The sequence below is a fragment of the Cydia splendana genome, chromosome 16 (genome assembly GCF_910591565.1).
Source record: "Cydia splendana chromosome 16, ilCydSple1.2, whole genome shotgun sequence".
NCBI lineage: Eukaryota > Metazoa > Arthropoda > Insecta > Lepidoptera > Tortricidae > Cydia > Cydia splendana.
This window is the reverse complement of record NC_085975.1, coordinates 14,267,986-14,293,781: the sequence shown is the minus strand read 5'-3', so window position 1 is coordinate 14,293,781 and position 25,796 is coordinate 14,267,986. Positions and strand designations below refer to the sequence as shown.

The following is a 25,796-nucleotide window of genomic DNA, read 5'->3' as shown; positions in this document are numbered from 1 at the left end:
AATTAAGGCAGAAGATCAACTTTGCCGTAAGGCAGAAGGCCTCGCATAAGACCTAACGCCGAACCGCAAAAGAGTGGGTTGAAATCGAATCTATGCATGTAATCACGACTCTTCTACTGCTACCGATTGTTTCCCAAAGAATTACGCGCCATTATTTTTGCAAATTAGCTTTTGGACAGCTAAAAAAATCGTGTGGTAAAAACGATGTGTCTGTCCCTAATTTTAAAATTTGTTCACCTTTTTCAACCTGGCATTTTGGTGCCCTCCCTGAACGTGGTGCCGTAAGCACGTGCTTGTTTTGCTTATTGGTTACAAAGTCTTTATTAATTCAACCATTAAAGTCGATGAGTACAAAAAACTTTGAGCTAGCTCTCAATTTAAAATATTTTTTTATACATTATTTTTAATTTGACCTTACAATTACTCGTAAGTAGGTAAGACCGTTAAATATTTAAAATGATTATCTTATCAGAAAATTATCACCAATTACTCTAAGAAAACTACTACTCTAAGTAATCCGGCACTGTTAACAATGTATTTTTTATGTGAAACGTGAGTGAAATCTCTTTAAAAAATCCGTAGGGGTCGGATCAAAAACTGTAATTAAGTCCGACTCACGCTTGACTGTACATTTCTAATAGGTTTTCCTGTCATCTATAGGTATAGACCTATTTTATGTATTTTTTTTTAAATTTAAGACTTAGTAGTTTCGGAGATAAGGGGGGGGGGAATGGTCATTTTTTGCCTATTTTCTTGAATAACTTCTAAACTGTTTACTCGAAAATTATAAAAAAAATATATTTGAGATCCTTACAATAAGCTCTTTCATTTGATATGTAACATGATATAGTTTGAAAAATTTTTTTTTCTTCATTTTTTCATTTACCCCCCAAAAGTGGCCCCCATGTTTAAAATTCATTTGTTTACGTTACATACTTATACGTATTTGGGTCACAAACTTACATATGTGTACCAAATTTCAACTTGATTGGTCCAGTAGTTCCGGAGAAAATCGGCTGTGACAGACGGACAGACAGACAGACAGACAGACAGACAGACAGACAGACAGACAGACAGACAGACAGACAGACGCACGAGTGATCCTATAAGGGTTCCGTTTTTTCCTTTTGAGGTACGGAACCCTAAAAAGGAATTGGATTGGGTAGGAAGCCAAATTGAAACCAAAATTTGCATTTTAACTCAGCGTATTTTAATATTTGCGTGAGTTGTATTTTACAGAATGCCCTTAAGCAAAAAATAAAGTTCAAATGTCTTCTTTTTTCGTGTTTAGAAACCTTAACTTTAACTTTCGGGATGACTTTGCCCCAAGGGACGGAGATGTGACAAGTATGTACGTTTTAAAAAGTTTTGCGGCTAAGTTTGACTTAGATACAATTTTCCTGACAGCCCCTGTGTCGGCTCGCTCCGGCCCGCCCCGGTCCGGGCACGGCCCGGTCTAGCGTGAGTCATCCTTTATTCTACTTTTTAGCCTATTTTCGAACGAGCGAGCGAAGCGAACGAAGTTCTTACATTCGACTTGGGACACGCGGCTGGCTAGGGGCACGTCCCGGCATTTCGATGTTTTTAAGCTAAACTATCAGAGGATAGTTTGATACTCAAGAACTTAAGTAAATTTGTTCTAATTTAAATGAAATTGGGTAAACGTGTAGTTGAGGGCATTATATTTTAGTCATTAAATTATGAGCAAGCTCGATCTTAGGGTTACTGAGCTAGAAGAGCTTAGAAGGCTAAAAAGCTATTTGTGAGGGGTCTTGCTATTCTGGTCAATCTTGTCATCTTTTTGCAAGAAAGTATGGTCGAGTTTGGTATCAAATGAAAGTGCTCGGCTTGCACTTTTATAATATCGTTTTTAAGTTTACCATTTTGAAATAATTAGCAACATAAAAATAAACATAATATAGGTATTTGACAGCAAATATTTCGGCTTACCACAGATACAGTATCAGTTAAGGGCTCCACAGACCTTGTAATATATCCACGCGATTTTTAATCCATTGTCGCTTATAGTGGGACATAAAATAGTAGAAATTAAATAAAATGGAACTCTAAAATTTCCATACTATAAACAAGTTTGTCATTAGAAAAAGGCGCGATATTCGAATTTTCTATGGGACGATAACCCTTCGCGCCTACATTTTTTAGCCCCTTTTTTCTACTGACGGTAATGGCTTGACAGACTATATATTGTTGCCATTTTTAAGCATTTTATGTGAAAAATGTGACAGCTACGTAGAAAGTGGCGCCCTCATTTATTAACCGACTTCTAAATCTCAAAAGGAGGAGATTCGATTGTGATTTTTTTTAATGTTTGTTACTCTATATCTCCGTCATTGCTGGACCGATTTTGAAAATTATTTTTTTGATTGTATGTATATGCATACAGATTGGTCCCGTTTTTGTCAAAACCCAGTTCTGATGATGGGATCCATGAGGAATCGAGGGAACTCCTTAAATCTTAAAGGCATACATATAGTGATTTATGTGTTTTATCAACAAATCAAGCATATACATTCAAAATGTGACATTTGATGAAGTGGAACTGCTGACGATGATCAGAACGGAACTCTTCAACGAAGCATAGTTAACGTTTGGCGATTTGTCCTCTTCGTTATGTTTGTTAAGCAAGTTAAGTTTTTAAGCCACATTATAGTCAAGCTCGAGTTCTGATGATGGGATCCACGAGGAATCGAGGGAATTCCTCAAATCTTAAAGGCCTGCGTATACAGATTTTAGTATTTTCATCAGAAAATCAAGCATTTTCATTAAAAACTGTCGCATTTGATGAAGTGGAACTGCTGATGATGATCAGAACGGAACTCTTCAACGACGCATAGTTCACGCATGGCGATTTGTCCTCTTCGTTATGTTTGTTAAGCAAGTTAAGTTTTTAAGCCACATTTTTGTCAAGCTCGAGGTCTGATGATGGTATCCATGAGGAATCGAGGGAACTCGTCAAATCTTAAAGGCATGCGTATAGAGATTTGTGTAATTTCATCAGAAAATCAAGAATTTACATTAAAAACTGTCGCATTTGATGAAATGGAACTGCTGATGATGATCAGAACAGAACTCTTCAATGACTACACGTTTGGCGTTTTCGAATTTCGATTTTGACGTAGCTGGCCCTGGAGTCAGCCCTGACCCGGATCCGGGCTCTTATCTGGACCTGAACCCGGACCTGGACCTGAACCCGGACCTGGACCCGGACTTGGACCTGGACTTGGTCCTGGACCCGGAACTGGGCCCGGACCCGGACTCGGACTCGGACCTTGACCCGGAAAACCACTGATACCTAAGCTAAATAAACCACTATGATTACCTACCATAAAATGTACGTATAAAGTATAATGATGCCAAACTTACTAGCTCGCTCCCGTTCAAACCCCCGTACACCGCACCGCACGCACGGTTAAGTGGGTTGGGTTAAGTTTGAACTGCGATCCTCACAAAAACGAAATGCTACTAGAAAAGTGGTTTTGGTTAGGTTCGAACTGCAATCCTCACAGAACCGAACTGCTATCAGAGAAGTGGGTTCGTGAGACCAGGTGAGACTAAAACTACCCTTACAGAAACGAAATGCTACCTACTAGAAAAGTGGGTGGTTTTACCTCCTTTTCTACATAGTGCACCATCTATGTACAATAATCTTTCACCGGCCGGCGGCCCCCCTAGAAGTCGGTTTTTTTTTTCTTGAAAATTATTTTCTACTATTTTATGTCGAACTATACGAGTAAGTAGGTGCAACAAAGTCAATCGCTCTATATAATTTTTGGCAAACCGCGAGTTCTCAGTTCGGGGCGAACTACTAGTAATAAAATATATCTTTTATAAAATAAAATATAAATAAGTACAAACAAGTTCATCCATAGTTCCTGATCAGCAATGCAGGCTTCGTCAAGTGGACACAAAAACAAATCAGCTACAAGCTTCTTCACCTTCTAACAAATGATGTAATCCGCAACAGGCTACATCAATGTTAACCACTAAATAATAATAATAACCACCTTTATGTAAATAAAGATTTAACCACTAAATTAAAATAAGCTAAGGTGCCACCCGGCACCCCAGACCGTAGCCGGCCCAAACGTCTCCATGAGACTAAAGGCCTGTTCAGACGGGAACAATTTTTTGCCAACCTGATTAAATTGTCCGATCAAATCAGGCCGTGCGAACTGAAACTTTCATAAGTGCTTGTTGCTAGGCCTATATGAATAAAGTATATTTTGACTTTGACTTTGAAACGCCAATTTGGCCATGTTCACCAATTTTAAATTCATGGTGATATTTGAGCGCTCTAAATTAAAATAATGCCCCCAAACGCGAATACTAGCGTCACAAATTGGTATTCTTGCGTTCGCACCCTATTTTATCGGTAATATCGGTCATAATCAGCGGTCGAATTCGGCGAGCCAAATTGGAGTTTGAGTCCGCACGGCCTGATTTGATCGGACAATTTCATCAGATTGGCGAAAAATTGTCCCCGTCTGGATAGGTCTTAACAGCGTTGCCCCGTTGAATTTGCCAAGGAGATATGTTTGAGCAGGTAGGATCTGGAGCGAGAATCACAACCATCTAATTATCTCCACCAGATTCTAACTGTGCGGCACTGTACGGCACAACCATTTTTATACTGAACATACTTGTGCCGCACAGTGCCGCACACTGGTGGAATCCCGCCTTTAGTTGCCGACACAAACCTACTACCTACCTACATATGTATACCTACTTTAATTGAAAAGGTAGAGGTAAGTACTTATATTTAAAACTGAAGGATAATCGAATAATGATGTATGTATTTCTAAAGACGTTTTGAACTTAAAGTCGTTCAATGAGAATATCGTTAGAGATGAATGAAAAGATTATGTATGCCTTATATAATATAATAGTTATTTGATCAGATTTAATAACATGAGTTTGAATTGAAATACTCGAGCCCATTTAAGTAGATACATGTGAATGTAAATCAAAATTAATTTTGCTATTTGCAAGTCATCTCTAAATATTACTTATTGGTTATTACGTTGCGCCGACTATAGAATAGCCTAGTTTCGCAATGAACGCCTTTGGTCCGTAAGATAAACGTACTAGTGCTCGACATGCTAATGGCCAATAGATGACACCTTGCTGTCACCTCTATTGACAATTACTTAAGTTTCAAGATGACATGTACTGGGACCGCGTCGAGCACCAGAACGTTTACCTTACCTATAATTAATAATGTTCAAATTTCAATACCACCGCCTCATATTGTTTATTTTGATATTGACTACAGTGTAAATTATTTTGTAATAATGAAATGAAATGAAAATCTTTATTCCAGGCAACTAATGGCCCATACATAAATACCTTAAAACTAGCATACATATTATAAAAATATATTTTAAAACTAAACACTACATATCACATTATGGCTGCGGTGCATTACGCAACCCCGCAGTGTCAGGGAGCCGGCCGCGGAACCGCCGAAACTTGACACCCTTCGGCCAAAACTCCTCCTTGGTGAAGGTCGGTCAGTCGGAACGCTCACCACAAACGAATTAAAATTCGCATTGTGTCGAGATTCCAACTTCGCGACCCTCAGGATGAATCCGGTCTTCGTTTTCACATACTTTACGATGTCATCGACCTTCGTAAGACATTTTTTTTATAACGCTGCTGGTACAGTCAGTCAGTCAGTCAGTCAGGATCAATTAGGATTATTCATTTTTTTTAAATGTTCTATTTCGAAAACCATTTGGAGATACGAGGTTTTCAAACAGTTTCCGACATTTGCTGGGAGTAGCGGATGAAACAAACAACGCGCCATAATCTATCTTCACTAAATAACTCGAAATTACACAGGATAATCATTCAATTTGGATGATGTGGGTTATTTTCTTTTGAGCATAACTCACATACTTACCTGGAAATTATTGATATGTACTAGGAATTAGTCTACAGCGCAGGCAATATCAAACACAAGGTTTTAGTGGAAAAACATTACAATTCTTGGACTCCAATAATATAACAGGTCTCTATCGCGATACAGCGGGCTGCTAGTGTAATGGGGACCTTTCGACCCGACATGCTGGCTCAGAACGGGTTTTATTTTCTTAAGATTTGTAGTTAGTATAGACTAATTTTATTATTAAATGTAACCTAATTAAACCTATGATTATATATACGGTATATACCTCCTTTATAGTTCGTTTTTATTAGCATTAGAAAAAGACTACGCGATCATGACGTGCCTTTTAATTGAAAAACGCTTTTTAAAAATCAGTAACTATTTTCCTTATTACTTATGAAAGCAAAAGAATGTAAATAATCGTATATCATAATAATTGTTACATATTTGCCCTGACTTATTTTTCAAAAGTATTTTTCAATAAAAAGACACGTCAAGATTGTTTCCCTTTTTTCTATATACCGAAAGTGCGAAATCCCACAAACCCTCCACAAAGTCGGCCGATGATATTTTTTTCGGATGATTGAATTTTATTTATTTATTTGCTTTGACATGTTCACAGATAACATGCGTCGGAGCGGCGTGGGTATACTCGGGCGAGCGCGGGCGCGGACGCTCAAGATGACGGTCACTATCGTCATAGTGTTCTTCACCTGCTGGTCACCGTATTACTGCTACTGTCTGTGGTAAGAGTTTATCTGTATTTATTTCATTTCATTTATTTTATTCACGAACAATATACACTGTGTTTGAATGTCATTCTATTTAATTACATTGTCATGGGTCTACCGCGATTCAATTTCGTTATTTTCGTTTCTTTGCGAACGATTGTCATCTTGTCTAAGCTCCCAGTTCCCGATTGACATGGAGGGATAGCTATTTATCATGGCGAAACTATAAGGGTTCCTAGTTGACTACCGAACCCTAAAAAATCGGATTCGCTTGCTCATCTATTAATCTTGTAATGAACAATATTTGTAAGGCTTTTATTTTTTATAGTCCTAAACACGAACTTTGACAAATAGTACCTACTGATCCGATCGTGAACACGAAATTAGTAGAAGAGTTCTTTGTGTATCTGGATGTTTATTGTCCTATAGGATACCTATACATTAAAGTCATATTTGGGCAAAGTTATGGCTACAAAGGAATTGTTGACATCTGGCCCCGTAAACAACATGCCAATCGCTATCGCTCCGTAGCGAACGAAACGCAACTGTCACTGTCACACTAATATGGAAGAGCGATAGAGATACCGATTCGATGGCGAAGTGCAAGCGATTGTCAGTGTCACCTTGGCTAGGCCGCCTGGGCTATAACCGCAAAAATCGAAGTTCGCTAATAGCAGGCATCTTTCCTTGTCACTCTAATTACGCCTTCATTGGAGTACCTAAAAGAGAAAGATCCCCACGATTTGCGAATTAAGTGAAGAGTATGGTACAATATTCAATATAGGTAACTATATATGATTCAATATTTTCAGACATTTTCATTAAATTATTAAATTTATTTGTTTGCTATTGAATTGTTTTCGATATTTCACTATTCCTCTCGAAATCTCAATATAGCTAAAAAATAGAGCACTTCGTACCCTGGTTATACCTACCACCTACCAGTGTTTTATTTTATATTTTACGACGTATTTTTACGTGTTTTTATGAGCTTTTATTTAATCTCGGAAGCTTTTGACTTTTGACCCACTTCCTGATTTCCGATTGAGGTAAAAATTTACATACATATGTAAATCGGATGAAAATGCAATATTATGATGACATGGAGCTGATCGTTGGAGACAGGAGGTGGCCATGGGAACTCTGTGATAAAACAACGCAAACGAATTGTTTTTGGGGTTATTAGAATTGTCTCGATGATTATCCGCCAAGACGAGCAGAGCGAAGCGCAAAGGCGCTACCTACCTTTTCTCGAAACGCTGCGTCTTAAAGATGGCAAAATATGATCACATGCTTTCTGAACGCGCCCTAAGGCATAGTTACCTCCTCAGATCTCGAGATCTCATATGTTACATTGGCTCGCTCCGGATCCTGACTCGCATACAATCGCGCAAAAATGGAAATTCTGTGCGGCTTCGTAGTAGCGTGTTTACTACGCTCCAGTTATTATTATTGTCTAAAATTCTATATTAAATTAATTTGCTGTTCCTGAGCGTAATTGTGATTTTAACGTTACGTTTGTGCCTCAGGCTTGTACCTCTGTTACTTGAATATTCAGAAATTGTTCAACCATGAGCATTGTTGTGAATATTTACAGTAGTAAGCAGACTACTACATCACAACCTTCGAGCAACACCGGATTCCGACACATCGGAAGGGAGGGGCCCAAGCGATATCTCACCTTACAAATCTTTCTGCCATTTTTTGCGGGGGGAAAGGTGCACACAGTCGCACTTATCACACACTTACATACAAAATCCAATCTGTAATGACGACACAAATACATAGAATATGACACACGTCAAAGACAAATCTTGCAAACCTCGATCTCTTTTTGTGTACGGACGAGTCACAAGTGTCACAACACGTACACTTACACATTTTAGTCGAAGAATTTTATTGTTTTCTGAGAGATGAGAAGTCAGATTTGTCGCTCGACCGATCCGCAATTTGTACTGGGCGAGAAAAATCGATAAATCCAACAATTACATGTGACTAAAATATAATAATTGTGTTTAAATGTAATTAAACGTATGATATGTAAAAAAATTATTACATGTCAAATGTAACACCTTCTTTTTGTAAATTTGATGTCCCCGACCTCTTTTTACAACAAAAAACCGAGCATCAATTAGGCATTTTTTCTGCTGCCGTGTTCACTCACGCGACTGGACTTGGTCTGGTGAAAAATCCGAGCGCAACTAGTTTTATTACCCGCGCTAGATCAGTTGATCTTGTACCTAGGCAGAGGGGAAATAGTGCGAATGCCGCCTCCCTTCCGTGTTGCTCGAAAGCATATCCTGACAGAATAGATGTCACCTGAATACAATTTTGCGAGATTTGGCGTTTATTTTTTTATTCTGTTTATTATGCATCGTCACTATCGTCAGGCACCTATCGTTAGCGACTTGACGGATTTTCTCGTTTGATATATCGTAAGATTCGTCTTTGACGTGAATCAGATATAAGCCGTACTACTTATTAGGTTTGACGTCCATTTTAACTTTACTTAACTTTCTTAATATCTTGTTCCACCGGCTTCGAATTACAATCGAAAAAATGGATAAACGCTTCTTTGTAAACTATATTTTCATTTTTGGCCAATATTTTATACCAGCTGGCGCTTTTTTCGGGACTCGAATCATACTAAAATTATACGAATAGTAGAAAATTAGGTTGTAGAATTAGTCAAAATATTTAATAATTATTTTTAGGGCTACCCTTCACGAATACTTTTTAAGCCTTTTTCCTTTCTCGCATAGGTAGAGACTTCCAGTAAACCCTCGCATCGAACCGGGATTTAATCACAATTAAATTTGTAAATAAAACAAATGTCGATTTATTATACATATAAGTGGATAAAGGACCGACCGGTCTGGCCTAGTGGGTAGTGACCCTGCCTATGAAGCCGATGGTCCTGGGTTCGAATCCCGGTGAGGGCATTTATTTGTGTGATGAACAGAGATATTTGTGGATTATGGATGTTTTCTATGTATTTAAGTACTTGTATATTATACATATATATCCTGTCTGAGTGCCCACAACACAAGCCTTCTTGAGCTTACCGTGGGACTTAGTCAATTTGTGTACTGAATGTCCCTATAATACCTATTAATTTTATTTATTTATTTAAAGTATTTAAGTATCTATTAGTAGGAATAACGAGATGTAGACTTTATTCCTATTCCTTTGATCCTAAATCCGTGCTACAAGCCTCAATTAATTAGATATTATTGGTTTGTTTTAATCAGTCATAATTTAGGCATTTGCTTTTCAGTAGAATACCCCAAAAAAGTTATCGTGCCCGACCCCATAACCCCTAAACCACCCGGTCACGAATGTCATGACAGCAATCATACCAAATTTAAATAAATATTACTTACTAAAGCCTTCTTTTATTTATTGATTTAAGTGTTGACGACCAGTGAAACCTGTGTCGAAACGTCGCTAAATCAAGGTAATTGAATAAAATTCGCGTTAGACCCGTCTATAAATGTGAGTTAATATGGATTTAAATGTTTTTATACTTTTAATATTCATAGTTTCTCTTCTCAGTTACGTGCAGTGGTCACATTTCAAACCAAAATTTAACTTTTCCAGGTTTCTTTCCAGGTATTGGGTGGACAAGGAATTCGTGAAAGGTTTGGACCCGGCGTTCCAGAAGGCCATGTGGCTGTTCTCCTGTACCAACTCGTGCGCGAACCCCATCGTGTACGGCATCTTCAACCGCAACCGGTGGTCGTGGCGGACTGGGCCGGTAACAATCTTTTTTTACTGCTTGGATTAGGGGTCGTCCAGAAATCATGTGATCGTTTAGAGGGGGGTGGGGGTAAGAAAAATATCACGAATGATCACGATGGGGGAGGGGGGGTCAGAGCAGATATCACGTGTTATTTTTTTAAAAGCGGGGAAGCCAAAAACAACAATAGCACTCAAAAATTTAATCAGATCAAATAATCCGCTCTATTTTATATGCGTATATACATTTACCCAATAAAAAACATTTATCGAAACGCCTCATAATTATCACGTGATCTTGTTGCAGATGGGGGGATCACCAAATATCTCACCAACGGGGAGGGGGAGGGGTTAAAAATAGACCAAATATGATCACATGATTTCTGGACGACCCCTTAGATGTGTCAGTGTAAAAAGTTGCGTTTTTGTTTTGAATAAACGTCACATTTGATACTGACGTATCTAATCCCTATCCTTTCTAAATCTATTAATTGACGTATCTTAAAGTTCGAATCGGGCCGTAACTTTTAACCTAACTAGATTTATAAGATCCAATTGATCAAATTATTTTAAATTGTCAAGTTCGTGTTTTCGTGGACATCCCTAATATCTACTGTAACTTGGTGATATCCAAAATCGAATTACAATTTCTGTAACTTGGTATTGTCTGTTTTCAGCACACGCGGTGTCGCGGCAGCAGCGCGCGGCGCGGCTCGCGGCTTCCCTTCGGAGACTCCATGGAGATATCCGCGTCGGCGCTCGCGCGCGCGCGGCACTCCCTGCACGGCCGCCGGGACTCCTACGTGACGCACAATGGACACAAACACCACAACAACAATAACAAATACGTTGACAATGGGATCGTTTAGATCATTCATGTTCTATCTGTGTGTGCTTAAGCCGGAAAGCTCACAGGAAAGCTTAAAGCTACGCTTGTGAGATGTTTCGACTTGTATCTAGAATACCTCAGGAAGGAAATCGATTTATGTTGATTATTTTCATGGCGTGCGTCTCGGTAGGCTTCGGCCTTTTATAGCGTTCGCTAGCTGGTGCGTATGCACGGAGCGATTGAGCGGGTAAACGAAACATGGTATGAGCGACGCGACGCCAACTGACGCGGCGGATTTTACCTACAATTGCACCCGCGCGCGTGATGGCTCCGCTTCGTGCACACGCGCCAGAAGTTTAACAGCGGACATGAGCATTGGACAATTGGACATTAATGCCACTCTGTTGGACAGTGGCGGATTTGCTCTAAGGCCCAGTAGGCCCGGGCCTACGGCGGCAAGACATAAGGGGGCGGCAGCAAGGCGGCAGTCTACATGATGGCTGCTGAGAAACGGGCAGTTAGTAGTTACTAAAAGGCCTGGGGCCTAGAGCGGCCAATACTTCAAATCCGCTACTGTCTTTGGATTTGGGTTGTGATGATACTGGAGAATTGGATAAACCTTCGGAGGTTGTATCGTCATGTATGTATTTGGCCCTATAGCACTTTAAGTTAGAACATTGGTATGAAAAATAATCTGCTGAATACTGTCGTTAGTCCTGGTTTTTACACGTTAAATTGGAACATTCCAGATTATATGTGGTCATATTTCAGAGGTTCGGTACACATACACAAAATGAGGAAAACTGTCCTTTAAGGTACCACGTTGGTCGTCGGACCATTACTCAGCTTTTGCCTTTTAGTCCAATAAGTAATGCATTCCAGTATAAGTACATATACAGTCCCTACGATACTCTCTTCTGAAGTAATTTCTTTAAACTTATTGCTTAGGTATTCTATATTATGTTCAAAGGTTCATCCACTCAAAGAATACAATGTGAATTATACTGAAGGTTTAAGCGATTGTCGAGCATTCTCCCTTGAACCTATTTAATATACATATATGGTGCTGATAGCTTGCTTATCTGTCCCTGAGGAAAAATTAATGCGAGAATATCTAGTGAATCTCTAAATCATCTCCCGAATCGCGCCGAAAGAATGATGAATTTACTAGTGACTTTTGTTTACATTTAGTTAGCAAGTTCCATAGAATGACACTTTAGAACCTTACTAGGAATGAACTAAGAGAGAAGAGTTTTACGTGACCTGTAGATAATAAATAATAAGTTAAAAACAAGTTATACTAATTTCATAAAATCATAACTTTCAGTTGGTTGATTCAGCAAGTGAGTGGTTGTTTGTTAACCCTTTACCTGGCTAAGGGATATATATTTCCCACATACGGCACTTCAAACATGTGTTCTATTTCGATCAGTAAGAGTAACATTCGATTGTCATTTTTGAACTGTCAGTGGTAAAGGGTTTATGGACTTATCAACATTGTTTTTAAACATAGCAGTTTGAGGATTCCATTGAATGATTGATGAAACGTGTGAAGTTTGGGTACATTCCTTGTTGAAGCGTATGTAATGTTTGTACAATATAGAAATACCTATTTTGTAATTTATAAAACTTTTTGAATAAGAGTGTAAATAACGTACGTTTATGAATTTTGTTATTATCCACTATCTGGTGGTTGATATTAATAAAAAATCACGAAAAAACTGAATAGTTATCTTATGTACGCATAATGGCATTATCCATATTTAAGTAGCCGAGCTACCGTTTGTAATTAAACTTCTAATTACTTCCAAACCTTCACTATACAAGGTGTGACCTCATTCCAATAAAATATCTAACCTAAATCACAAAAGCCTAACAAAAGCAGTGATGATTTTGGAGTGAGAAATAAACTGTTTTAAACCTATTTTATGTAAATAGCCAATAAAGTTACTGACAGACTTTCGAATAAACTTGCGAATCTCATTTTTAAATAGTTCTTCGTATCTGAAAATGTAAGTATGTAGATGTAAATCAAATTGAAATACGAGTATGCACAGTCACCACACGGGATTGTTAATGGAATGGAATGGTGGGTAGTGGCGTTTGCTTTGACAAGCAAATATTAATATTTTTCGTTTTTGATCGCATAAAGGCTGACGTACTCGTATTTATCACATGTGTTCGCGAATTTGCGACTTTCCCCAATATGAAAAAATAATTGCTAGAACTTTAAAAAAAAATTATAACCGTTCACGCTATTTTCTTGTAGGTTGCAAATGAACTCAAAATTGGAATGCAAAAATATTTATTGGAGTTGACCAATTTGAATTTAAGCCATAATGACAATAATAATGTGAGATCCTCAAGTGACAAGGTACAAAATGGCCCAACGTGCCAATCGATTACGCTCCGTAGCGAAAGAAACGCGGTCTCTATGGCACTAATATGGAAGAGTGATAGGGAGAGGTGACTACACTATGCTACGAAGCGTAAACGATTGGTACGTTGGCTAGGCACCCAGATATCAAACTATCTACATATTTGATTGTATGGTACTACTTAGTTCTACTTATATTCATATAATGCGTAATAAAAAATGACGCACTAAAAATAATGTTAATATTGAGAAACAGTGTGATTCGGCATTTTTAATGTTATAAATTTTAAGGATTATTTTTTTTAATGTTCTAAATGTTCTTAATTTAGATAGACGTAATTTTAGTGAGGTCAAAAAGAATACTCATAGGTCATGGTTACAAACATTCCAATTTAGGATGATTAATTTATATTTTAAGCAGCTATAACTTAAGTTTTTTTTGTATATACACGTATTTTAGCGATATCTCAGTCAAATAAAAATAAATATTTCTGTATATTAGAATATTATTTAATATAATATGGTTCTTTAAGAGAATATAGTTAGTCCGAATCGGATCAATGAAATATTATTTTTTAAACCGATGAGGCGGTCATCACAAATACATTTAAGCAATTGACCTATATTTATGAAAAGACTGACTAACAGAAGTCTATTGAATGTCAGATGTGAAATCGTAATAAAAAAAATTACTATTCCTCTGTGTACAGTCCATAGACGTATATCTCAGGACTGGCCTTACGGGCAATAAGAATGGGGCATGAATGGGGGCAGTACAGCGGTGTGACACCGCTACAACGCGATTGGTTGATGAGTTCGCATCACGCGCGCGATTGGTCGCAACTAGTTGCTTTAGACTGCACGATTGGCTCGAATTCGTGAGTGACACCGCTGAACTACTACCAGTTTTAGTGGCCGTAAGGCCCGTCCTGAGATATAATACGTCAATGGTACGGTCCAGTTCATAAACATCTATACAAGCCAACGTTCCAGAAATATATTTAGTTATTTACACGACCTTATTGTCAGTGTCTTAGAGGTGTGTAAGGGCATTTTCACTTAAAAGTGTACCACTTACTTTTTTTGAACTTCCATCATCTTTTGGGTTATTTCTACTCAGAATCACGAGGACTATCGATTTAAAAAGAAAAAAATGTGTCCCAAAAAAAGTCAGTTTTGTAACGCATTTTCACATACATTTTGTATGGAGCGTTACAAAACTGACACCCAATATTTGTATGAAAAACTGGGGACACTTTTTATCTTTGTCTTATTCAACAGTAGGTATTCGTGATTTTGAGTCTAAATAACCCAAAAGATGATGGTTTCACGAAAAAAAGTAAATGGTACCATTTTTTCTGAAAACCCCCGTAAATATAATTTTGGACGTTGATTTGTAAAGATGTTTTCACATCTCATGCTCGTAAAATTGAGGTTCAAGTCGCGTGTAAGCGGCAAAAGTTACGGTTTATCATTGATCAGTTAATTCACTGTCACAGGGAATAGTTAAAATTAAATAAGTAACTGTTATTTTGCATGTTTGATTTATTATATTTTTATTAACGCGTACCTACGTTGGCTGTGACCTCTGATAGTGACGATGATGGAAGCATGAGTTTTGTACCAAAATCCATAACTCTAAGTAATTACTATTAAGTGATCTTGTTAAATAAATATTATTAAGAATTAACTCGTTATTTTAATGTCTGTTACATTTAACCGACTTCAATATACCTGACTGCCTGATCTACTTACCTACCTACTTGTTGTTGCCTGACAACCCTTTACCAGGCTGACATTTTAAAAATGTCAATCGAAAGTCAGTCCTACTCATCGAAAATAGAACAAATATTTGAAGTGCCGTATGTGGGAAATATATATCCCTTAGCCTGGTAAAGGGTTAAATTTTAAATAAATAAATAGATATACCAAAGGTATCAATTCCGATATTTCTAAACAGATTTAGGTAGGTAATTTTTTTCAGAAGTATACTTGCAAAATGGTGTCATTTTTGTCAAAATCAAGTTCTGAAGATGGGATCCATGAGGAATTGACGGAATTCTTCAAATCTTATAGTCAAACATATAGCTATTTTTTTTCATCAACAAATCAAGCATTCGTATTATGCCATTTGATGAAGACCAGAATTCAACTCCTCAAAGTGTTTTTAGTCATTTGCGAGTGTTTTAAATTGACACTAGTTGCGAATTTCTTATTTTTCGACCTTGTATCGTAAGTAACTAACCTTTTCGCACGTGTACCTATTTATCGTACAACGTTAGCGGTCGCGTCTAATTGCCACGACACTTTACATACATTTTGTATGGGTCGCGGCAATTAGACGTCAGACATTTTAGGGTTCCGTACCTCAAAAGGAAAAAACGGAACCCTTATAGGATCACTCGTGTCGCACGATTTTCTCGGAAACTACTGGACCAATTAAGTTGAAATTTGGTACATATGTATAAATGAGTGACCCAAAGACGGACATGTAACGTAAACAAATTAATTTTAAACATGGGGGCCAATTTTGGGGGTAAATGAGAAAGTTAAAAAAATCGTGTTATATATCAAACTAGCTGTGCCCGCGGCTCCGCCCGCGTGTAATTCGGTCTGTGTCAGTAAGCGGCTAATTTCTAATCCTAATTTCTCTCCCTCTCCCCTGGAGGCGGAACTTGAAGTAAAGTTGACATTTGGATATGCTAGAGGACTGAAGTCCAGATAAAATATTTTACAATTAGGTACCACTAAATAAAACTACACTCCAAAATCAATAGTTTTATTCGCCCTTATTCAAATTTTACACGTGATTTAAACTTAGAAGAAACCAAACGGAGTGGTCATTAACAGGCGTTCCGCTCTGTCGAAAATAGGCGGCCAATGGTCAACCGACGTTTATCTGACAAGGCTATTAGTTAGGGAGGCGAGGTATGTTTACGTTACGTAGGTACACATTTGATGTGCCCCTCCCCCGCAAAAAACGCCAGACTATTTTGTACCGAAAATTATAGACATGGCGTCTCCGTTGGTTATATTCTCTAAGGATTTAAACGACAGAGTAGTAGGTGTATATCGGACGATACAGTAAGGTATACGCGCGCGAGCGAAAACGAAGCGGCCTGCCTGGCTAGAGCGCCACTTACCGTGGTCTTCTTCAGACTCCTGAGGAAGACCACGTGCCCCTTGTAACCTCAATGCGTTGCGAAACTTTCGCGAATGAATCGATTTTTTTCGGGAAGGCATGGTAAATGCGTATAAAATGCGAGTCCCAAATCGTTTGACTCCGCAAACGACCAGTGCCGGATTAAGATATTTTGATGCCCTAAGTATTTATAGACCATGGTGGCCCCTCTCCCTAGGGTCATCAAGATTACATTGATTTTTTTTTGGTAAATTGAGTGACGTTCATTGCTGCATTTCAGCTGAGAATGGAAATCAGTCACATCATTTTATCACAAAAATTGACAGTGCCGCAGCAGTAACGTTGCAACAGAGTATCTAATGCTGCTGCAGTCGCCACCCGAATGTCACCTTTATCATACACATCTTAGAATGTTAGTGAAAACGCGAGTGAAGCGAGCGCGAAAATCTTTCGATATAAAAACGCAATTTGATAGACAGTTGTACATTTTTACTTTCAGTATGGGAATCAGTCACATCATTTTATCACGAAAATTGACAGTGCTGCAGCAGTAAAGTTGCAACAGAGTAATGCTGCTGCAGTCCCCACCCGAATGTCACCTTTATGTTAACTTAGAAAGTGATTGATAACGCGAGCGAAGCGAGCGCGAAAATTTTTCGATATAAAAAAACGCAATTTAATAGACAGTTGTACATTTTAACTTTTAGTACGGAAATCAGTCACATCATTTTATCACGAAAATTGACAGTGCCGCAGCAGTAAAGTTGCAACAGAGTACCTAATGCTGCTGCAGTCGCCACCCGAATGTCACCTTTATCATATCTCAGAAAATTATTGAAAACACGAGCGAAGCGAGCGCGAAAATTTTTCGATATAAAAACGCAATTTGATAGACAGTTGTACATTTTTACTTTCAGTATGGGAATCAGTCACATCATTTTATCACGAAAATTGACAGTGCTGCAGCAGTAAAGTTGCAACAGAGTAATGCTGCTGCAGTCCCCACCCGAATGTCACCTTTATGTTAACTTAGAAAGTGATTGATAACGCGAGCGAAGCGAGCGCGAAAATTTTTCGATATAAAAAAACGCAATTTAATAGACAAGTGTACATTTTAACTTTTAGTACGGAAATCAGTCACATCATTTTATCACGAAAATTGACAGTGCCGCAGCAGTAAAGTTGCAACAGAGTACCTAATGCTGCTGCAGTCGCCACCCGAATGTCACCTTTATCATATCTCAGAAAATTATTGAAAACGCGAGCGAAGCGAGCGCGAAAATTTTTCGATATAAAAACGCAATTTGATAGACAGTTGTACATTTTTACTTTTAGTATGGGAATCAGTCACATCATTTTATCACGAAAATTGACAGTGCTGCAGCAGTAAAGTTGCAACAGAGTACCTAATGCTGCTGCAGTCGCCACCCGAATGTCACCTTTATCATATCTCAGAAAATTATTGAAAACGCGAGCGAAGCGAGCGCGAAAATTTTTCGATATAAAAACGCAATTTGATAGACAGTTGTACATTTTTACTTTTAGTATGGGAATCAGTCACATCATTTTATCACGAAAATTGACAGTGCTGCAGCAGTAAAGTTGCAACAGAGTAATGCTGCTGCAGTACCCACCCGAATGTCACCTTTATCTTAACTTAGAAAGTGATTGATAACGCGAGCGAAGCGAGCGCGAAAATTTTTCGATATAAAAAAACGCAATTTGATAGACAGTTGTACATTTTTACTTTTAGTATGGGAATCAGTCACATCATTTTATCACGAAAATTGACAGTGCTGCAGCAGTAAAGTTGCAACAGAGTAATGCTGCTGCAGTCCCCACCCGAATGTCACCTTTATCTTAACTTAGAAAGTGATTGATAACGCGAGCGAAGCGAGCGCGAAAATTTTTCGATATAAAAAAAACGCAATTTGATAGACAGTTGTACATTTTAACTTTTAGTACGGAAATCAGTCACATCATTTTATCACGAAAATTGACAGTGCCGCAGCAGTAACGTTGCAACAGAGTACCTAATACTGCTGCAGGCGCCACCTGAATGTCACCTTTATCATAAGCATCTTAGAATGTTATTGAAAACGCGAGCGAAGCGAGCGCGAAAATTTTTCGATATTTTTTGGTGCCCCCTAGACATGGTGCTTATCATGGTCTAATAAAACATGGTCTTCCATTCCCAGAGTGACACGCGATTACGTCACAATAACATTGCCACTTTATTTCAACATAACATGTTACATGGGTACATTATACCTATGGTTAATAAGTTAAAATATTTCTTTATAATTTTATAATTTTCATGTATATGTATTTTAGCTTAAATTTTACAATAACACGTCATTTTTAATTACTCGTTAGCAATATCTTCCGATTCACGAAATAAATTTCAGACTTTCGGGTAATTCTGTTTATACTACTGGCAACACAGGATAGCGCTGGGCACATTTGACAATACGGATCTAGATAACTTCATGCCCTGACCGTCATCCTTGTCGAACGCGTGTTAATTGTTATTTCCTTCTCGCTCAGTGTCAGCAGTCGCAGTGTTTTCCAAACTTTTCACGTCGTAAGTTTGGTAATTAATGTGTAACTGTGAATTAGTTTTTTAAACGTTTGTCTTGTATAGATAAATAAAGTTTAATTTAATACATTAGATTTGTTTTATTTTACTATGTTTCTACATGAATAACTTAAAATTAATGCCGTTAAAATAATTTTCACCGTTGGTTAAAATTCTCCCACATTTCAAAGTTTGAGAACCTGTAAACAGCATGATGACGTAGGCGCGTGTCAGTTAGGTCATACGCGAATCTCGGAATGGAGTACCAGGCGGAGTATATTATTATACCATGGTGCTTATTTTGCTTAAAAGGGTTAATCCGGCACTGCAAATGACGGAGGTCAATGTTTTTTCAAAGTACCCACCTTCGTGGCCATTATTAAGTGCTTAAGGTGGCGATACGTATGAATATGGATTTGATATGGATGCGATATAATTACAATTTGGTATAATTCATGACGGAGAAAATAAAAAATTTTAAATAATTTTATGCAATTATACGCGTGTTGATATGTGTGTTTATTTTACCACTACGTAACTATGTAAACCCATTTTTAGTTTTCTTGGTTACTTAATGTTTACTCAGCTCCCCAAAAGATGGCACTGTGCAATGAGGGGCAATTAATTTACTGTCGTTTAATTTTGTTGTATTATTAAACCAACACAATTATTCAATTAAATTTGTTGATATCCGTACGATTGATTGAAATTTTAGAAGAGGGGTCTTCTAAACTTAGAGTTAATTTGGCAAAATCCTTCCTCGGTGGCTTATTTATGTCACATCGTATTAAATTCAGCGCCATCTGTTAGTTTACCAGGGTACTCTATAGTGTTAGCACATATTTGAAAAATTGTTTGCCCCTCCTTCCTAAGTAGCGCCATAGGATTCAGGGGCAAACTTAAGTCAATCGAGTGTTGTGGCTACCCCCCCGTTTAGGGGTTGAATTTTTATAGCCTATAACCTGGCCGGGGATGTTCTCGACAGATTAATAAAGTTTTCATCAAAATCCGTTCAGCCGTTTTCACGTGATGCGCGTTCAAATAAACAGACAAACAGATAAACAGATAAACAGACAAACAGACAAAAATTCTAAAAACTGTTGGAACGTGTTCTGTTATCAATTCTAAGTATCCCCAGCCAACTTTTTTTCAAATATCTTCCATGTACAGACTTTCGACCCTCTTCAGCTTTATTATATGTATAGATGAAAGAGCTCATTTTGAGAATTTCAAATACATTTTTTTTATAATTTAAAAACAAATCGGTTAGAAGTTATTTAAGAAAAAAGCCAAAAAATTACCAACGCCCCCCGCCTTTATGTCCGATTGTCCTGGGTCTAAAATTTTGAAAAAAAAAACACAAAATAGTTCTTTACCTACAGATGACAGGAAGACCTATTAGAAATGTGCAGTCAAGCGTGAGTCGGACTTAATGTACGGAACCCTTGGAACGCGAGTCCGACTCGCACTTGGCCGGTTTTTTGAGAACGACCCAGTTGTGGACAGTAGGTGGATACTGGATACTGTGGACACCTACAGATAAATAAAAAACATTTTACACAATAAGTATTTATTAAAATAAATATCCAACTATGGCCGTGTCTATAAACGAGAGCTAGATCAAATACAGATCTACTTAATAATATAATCTAATCTAATCAATAATCTATACGGTCTCAATACCGACCAAAATACCATGATTAGCTACCCAACATAGACTAGGAATCCTCTAGACGGAGTTTAGAGCAATTATTTCATGAAACCGATGCTGCCATAAATACTGGGGTGCGGGGGACGAGGTGAACGAGGTCCCGTGCCGTGATTAGTCCGTTAAAGACACGGACGTCACACAGACACTTTCGACTCGAAAATGGAGTAAAACTACCGTATATTGTGGCAGAGGGGGTAGAGCTACTATGCTCAGTCTGGAGGATGTCTTGTCTGCGCTACCCAATTACAAACTCGTTATACTTAACATTATTACTTCAATTAAATAGGATACAAATTAAGCCAAAATACTTTTTTGGTCGTCTTTTGGTTCAAATTTCGGAGTAACACTAAATAAATATAAGTTACAAAATATTGTAATATCCGAGAAAACAACTAACATTCATTATAACAAGTGCGGACTAGAACTATACTAATACAACAATAGTCCTTAAACATTGATTACAATACATATATTCTCGAACGGTATTTAGTACAAGATTGTGGGTTCGGGACGATTTAACCCATTCAGCGCTCATGACACGTTGTCGTTTTGCCCAAACATTTTCGCTACATACCGGGAAACGCATGTCATCCGCTACGACGTAGCGCTACGGCCGTAGCTCTGCGGTGAATGTGTTAAAATACTGCGGCACGAGCCCCGCTGCCCGATTCTAACTTTAAGATACGTCAATTAATAGATCTACAAATGATATGGATTAGATGTGTCAGTGTCAAAAGTTCGAATCGGGCCGCCGGTCTGTTAAACACATTCATTGCCACTAAGTGCTACGGGTTACGCTCGTAGCGCGTAGCCACGGTTTCGCCGTATGTAGCGCGTAGTCGCTACGAACAGTGTACCCGACAGTCGGGTTCTTGGCCCTGAATGTGTTAAAAATTTATTCTAAATAACCTCGAGACCTCCAACAATAAACGCAGTAATTTACCTTCAGACAGACTAGTGATACAATACATAGAAAAAAAAATCCTTTATAAAGGCGTATCCAGATTAGTCAATTTTTCGCCAGTCTGATTAAATTGCCCGATCGAATCAGGAGGTGCGGACGCAAACGGCAATTTGGCTCGCTGATTCGATTGCCCGATCAAATCAGGAGGTCCGGACACAAAAATGCCAATTTTCGAAACTAGTATCTATGGAATGCTAGGATCTGTACGTGCGTTTGTTTATGGTTCTAAAATTGTGTACGTGTGGACCCTGGATGAGATTGGCGCCAATTATTTTCCTGATCAAATCGACCGATTTGATCAGGCCCGTCTGGATACCACTTAAATAACAGTAAATCGTATTAAACGTAATCGTATTCAGCGGGTTCAACTGTATGCTACTCATATTAAATTTAGTGGCTCTTAAGATAATAAGTTTCACAGCTATCTAAAACATGCCTGTTACGGAAATTTACAGAAATATTTCACAAACTAGTGACTTGTTTCATCTTAGAAACAGTTGACTTGACTTTTGGTGTGGTTAACTGTAGAAAAAGTGAAATATTAATATAATTGTCCTTTATAACTTTACTTAAAATATATAAACATATCATAGGTCTTTTAAAACGTCAATTTCTCTGAATTCGCTGAGCGAATATATTATATTACCTTTTAGGTGCAAATCATTAAGTTCATTGAAAACTGGTAACAATTTGAGAGTACTTAAAAAAATATTAAAATCAATTTTTAATCATTTAAAATGATTTAATGAAATGACTCCAAGTCAAAAATAACTGGTAAAAATTTCCAGTGCTGGCAATTAACAGTGTATTTAAAGGCAAAGGGTAAGGCGTACATTTTATTAAGAGCCCATCAACGTGCACACTAGCGCCACTGCTAAATAATCGTGATTATTTAAATTTAACGACAGGTATTTAAAAAAGGGGGCCGCTACGGACTGTATTGTGTATTTAAGTACCTTTTGAATACATCAAACTAGTTTTTATGTTGCTGGATTCGTCCATCTATGAACTCAAAACAAAAACGGCCGTTTTAACTTTGGACGCATAGATTGACGAATCCAGCAACATAAAAACTAGTTTGATGTATTCAAAAGGTACTTAAATACACAATACAGTCCGTAGCGGCCCCCTTTTTTAAATACCTGCCGTTAAATTTAAATAATCACAAATATCACAATTATTTAGCAATGGCGCTAGTGTGCACGTTGATGGGCTCTTAAGACCCCATTCCCGGAGAGTGCCCTTTCTCCCTCTACGGCTTAACAAATAAATAAAGATTACGTATATAGTGATATTATTTGGAATGCGACGAGTCTATTTAAACTCTTAAGAATACCAAATACAAATATATTTATGGCACAATAACATTGTCTTTTATGAATACATTATTGTATCAAGTTAATACCTACACTACTTCAAGTTTATTGTATGTATACTCATACAAAAATAGATAGATACAAAGATAAAGTTCTAGAAAACGTACAAATAAATCTACAAAACTCTGCTGTACAGGTGATCTAATCAGTGTAAATATTATTCATAAATAATTATCTCAATTTGATTTATCAAAGAGTGACACCAGAAACCTTACAGGATGTCAGCAAGGGTAAGACTGACTGCGGGAAAAGTGGGATCTGAGGTACAGTGGCGTTCAAAAGTACATGGACATGTTTCAACCGTAATATTAAGGCATTGCGGTCGACATCTATCCATGCACTTTTGAACGCCACTGTACGTAATACCTTTCTTACCCCATTCGAAACACCACTTGTATTTCTTACCCCACCTGACCCGATGATAGTTTAACTTCAATTTGCTTCAATAGATCAAAAGGGAATGACCGTAACCTATAGGTACGTCTCAAAATCCGTTCCACGACATCTCAAAATGTTATAAATACTCGTAAAGCCTTTTTGAGAAATCCTGAAAAGGTTTTAAGTACAGCAGAATGCAACCTTGTTTGTTTCAACTTTATACATGGCACATAGAGAACACAACTTACAAGCTCTGTTATAGCTCTAGCTCTAGTACAGATTTTCCACATACCCGACTATGAAGAATAAAAGACTACATTAACGCATTTCAACAATATGAATCTGTCCGTGGAGCCAAGAAAATAATATTTTATCACCAAACGCTGATGGAAAAGTAAAAATGTATCGGGATGACCGATGAGAACGAAAAGTCACGATATTTGATTCATAGCCGAGTCATACATTTATTTGTAGATACTGATTTTATAAACACCTATGAGGTCTTAGTAAAAACTTTGGTATAACATCAAAGCTACGTACAACATTAAATATACCTATTAAAATACATCGCTTACTTAACTTCTATTATTTTACAACGTCTACCAAACACTAAAATAACATTAGAACATGTCTGTCACTGGTATAAGATGCCTATGCTATAATAAATATTCATCTGAATTGGTACAACATTAAGGTAGAAACACACTGTGTGTGGCGTCCGCGGCGCGGCGTACGTAGGTGCCACGTGGGCAAATCTTATTAAATTGTTTTATTTTTAAGACAGATCGGCTTGCTTTCATGCATGTCTCAACTGGCAGAAGTGATCGCTAACACATCGATATTACACATCCACATTGCCCACATTAAAATCAAATGTAATGTGGTTCTGCAGCTTTTATCTCGGGTCGACGCAGAAGCTTCAAGTATTATGTCTTTCATTTTTGTATATTTCAAATACCTCTAAATATAACAAGTTACAACCGAACCGCACATCAACCATAATATAACAAACACACGTTACCTTATTTTAGGTAAGAACAACCACAATTCATTCAATAACAAGTGCTAGTTTCAACTAAATTATTGTCCTCTCACGATAAAGTTAACTTAACTTTGAACACAAAACGGTTTTACCGTTAACCGAGGTAGCCATTATAAATTACGCAATCAACGATCCCAATTTTCAAGTATTTTACATACTGAAGCAGTTTCAGCTATAGTTCGTTTTTTTAGCATTAGAAATAAGGTAAACAATCTTGATGTGTCTTTTATGTGAAAAACACATTTAAAAAATAAGTTACGGTAAGTATGTAATTATGAATCTAAGACGATCATTTATATTCTTCTGCTTTCATAAGTAATAGTTATTGATTTTTAAAAAGCGTTTTTCAATTAATAGACTTGTCAAAATCGCTTAGCTTCTATCAAGTTCTTTATAATGCTAAAAAAAACGAACTATAGTCATAGACCATGAATACTTACCATGATAGATTTCGAGAGGATTAATCAACACAATCGTGATGATTAATTTAGATTGTTTAATTTGATCCCCGTTTTTTTTTCTTTTTTGGCTTTCTACAAAGCTACAATTTACTTACAAATATAATATGGCCAATAGGTAGGTACTATCCATATAAGTACCTCCAGGTTTAAAATAAAAATAGAATTACCTATTGCAGCATAACCACATTTACTGAAAACGGCAAAGAATGGCCCCATTAAAGTGAGTTGCCCCCTACTTTCCTTCACGAAGTTTAAAGTCCCATTAAGATGGTTCAGGAACTTGGAATATTCGATACATTACTAATAATGCAATACAACCACAATAAATACCGCAATGTAACGAAAATCGCATGCAAGTTCTTGAACCGTCTAAGGGCTCATTTAAACGATGCGAGAACTCGCATGCGAGTTTCATTACAATGCGTTATTTGATCGGTCAGCTGAATTGTTGTAACCTCAATGGTCCGCAATGTAACTAAAATCGCATGCGAGTTCACGCGCCGTCTAAACGAGCCCTAAATGGGGCTTTAGTTTCCTATAAAAACCGGGTTCGGAGACGTC

The 25,796-nt window shown here is 37.5% G+C and overlaps 1 protein-coding gene across 1 annotated transcript in view; it reads left to right on the top strand.

The window, feature by feature from the left end:
• The window catches only part of LOC134798384 (adipokinetic hormone/corazonin-related peptide receptor variant I-like), a 141,817-nt gene extending 128,313 nt beyond the window's left edge, over positions 1 to 13,504 (top strand). The window contains exons 7-9 of the mRNA XM_063770800.1: positions 6,531 to 6,654; positions 10,252 to 10,396; positions 11,055 to 13,504. Of these exons, the coding sequence (XP_063626870.1) occupies positions 6,531 to 6,654; positions 10,252 to 10,396; positions 11,055 to 11,246 (461 nt within the window). The 3' untranslated portion in view covers positions 11,247 to 13,504. The remainder of the gene's footprint in view (positions 1 to 6,530; positions 6,655 to 10,251; positions 10,397 to 11,054) is intronic.
• Positions 13,505 to 25,796: the final 12,292 nt, after the last annotated feature.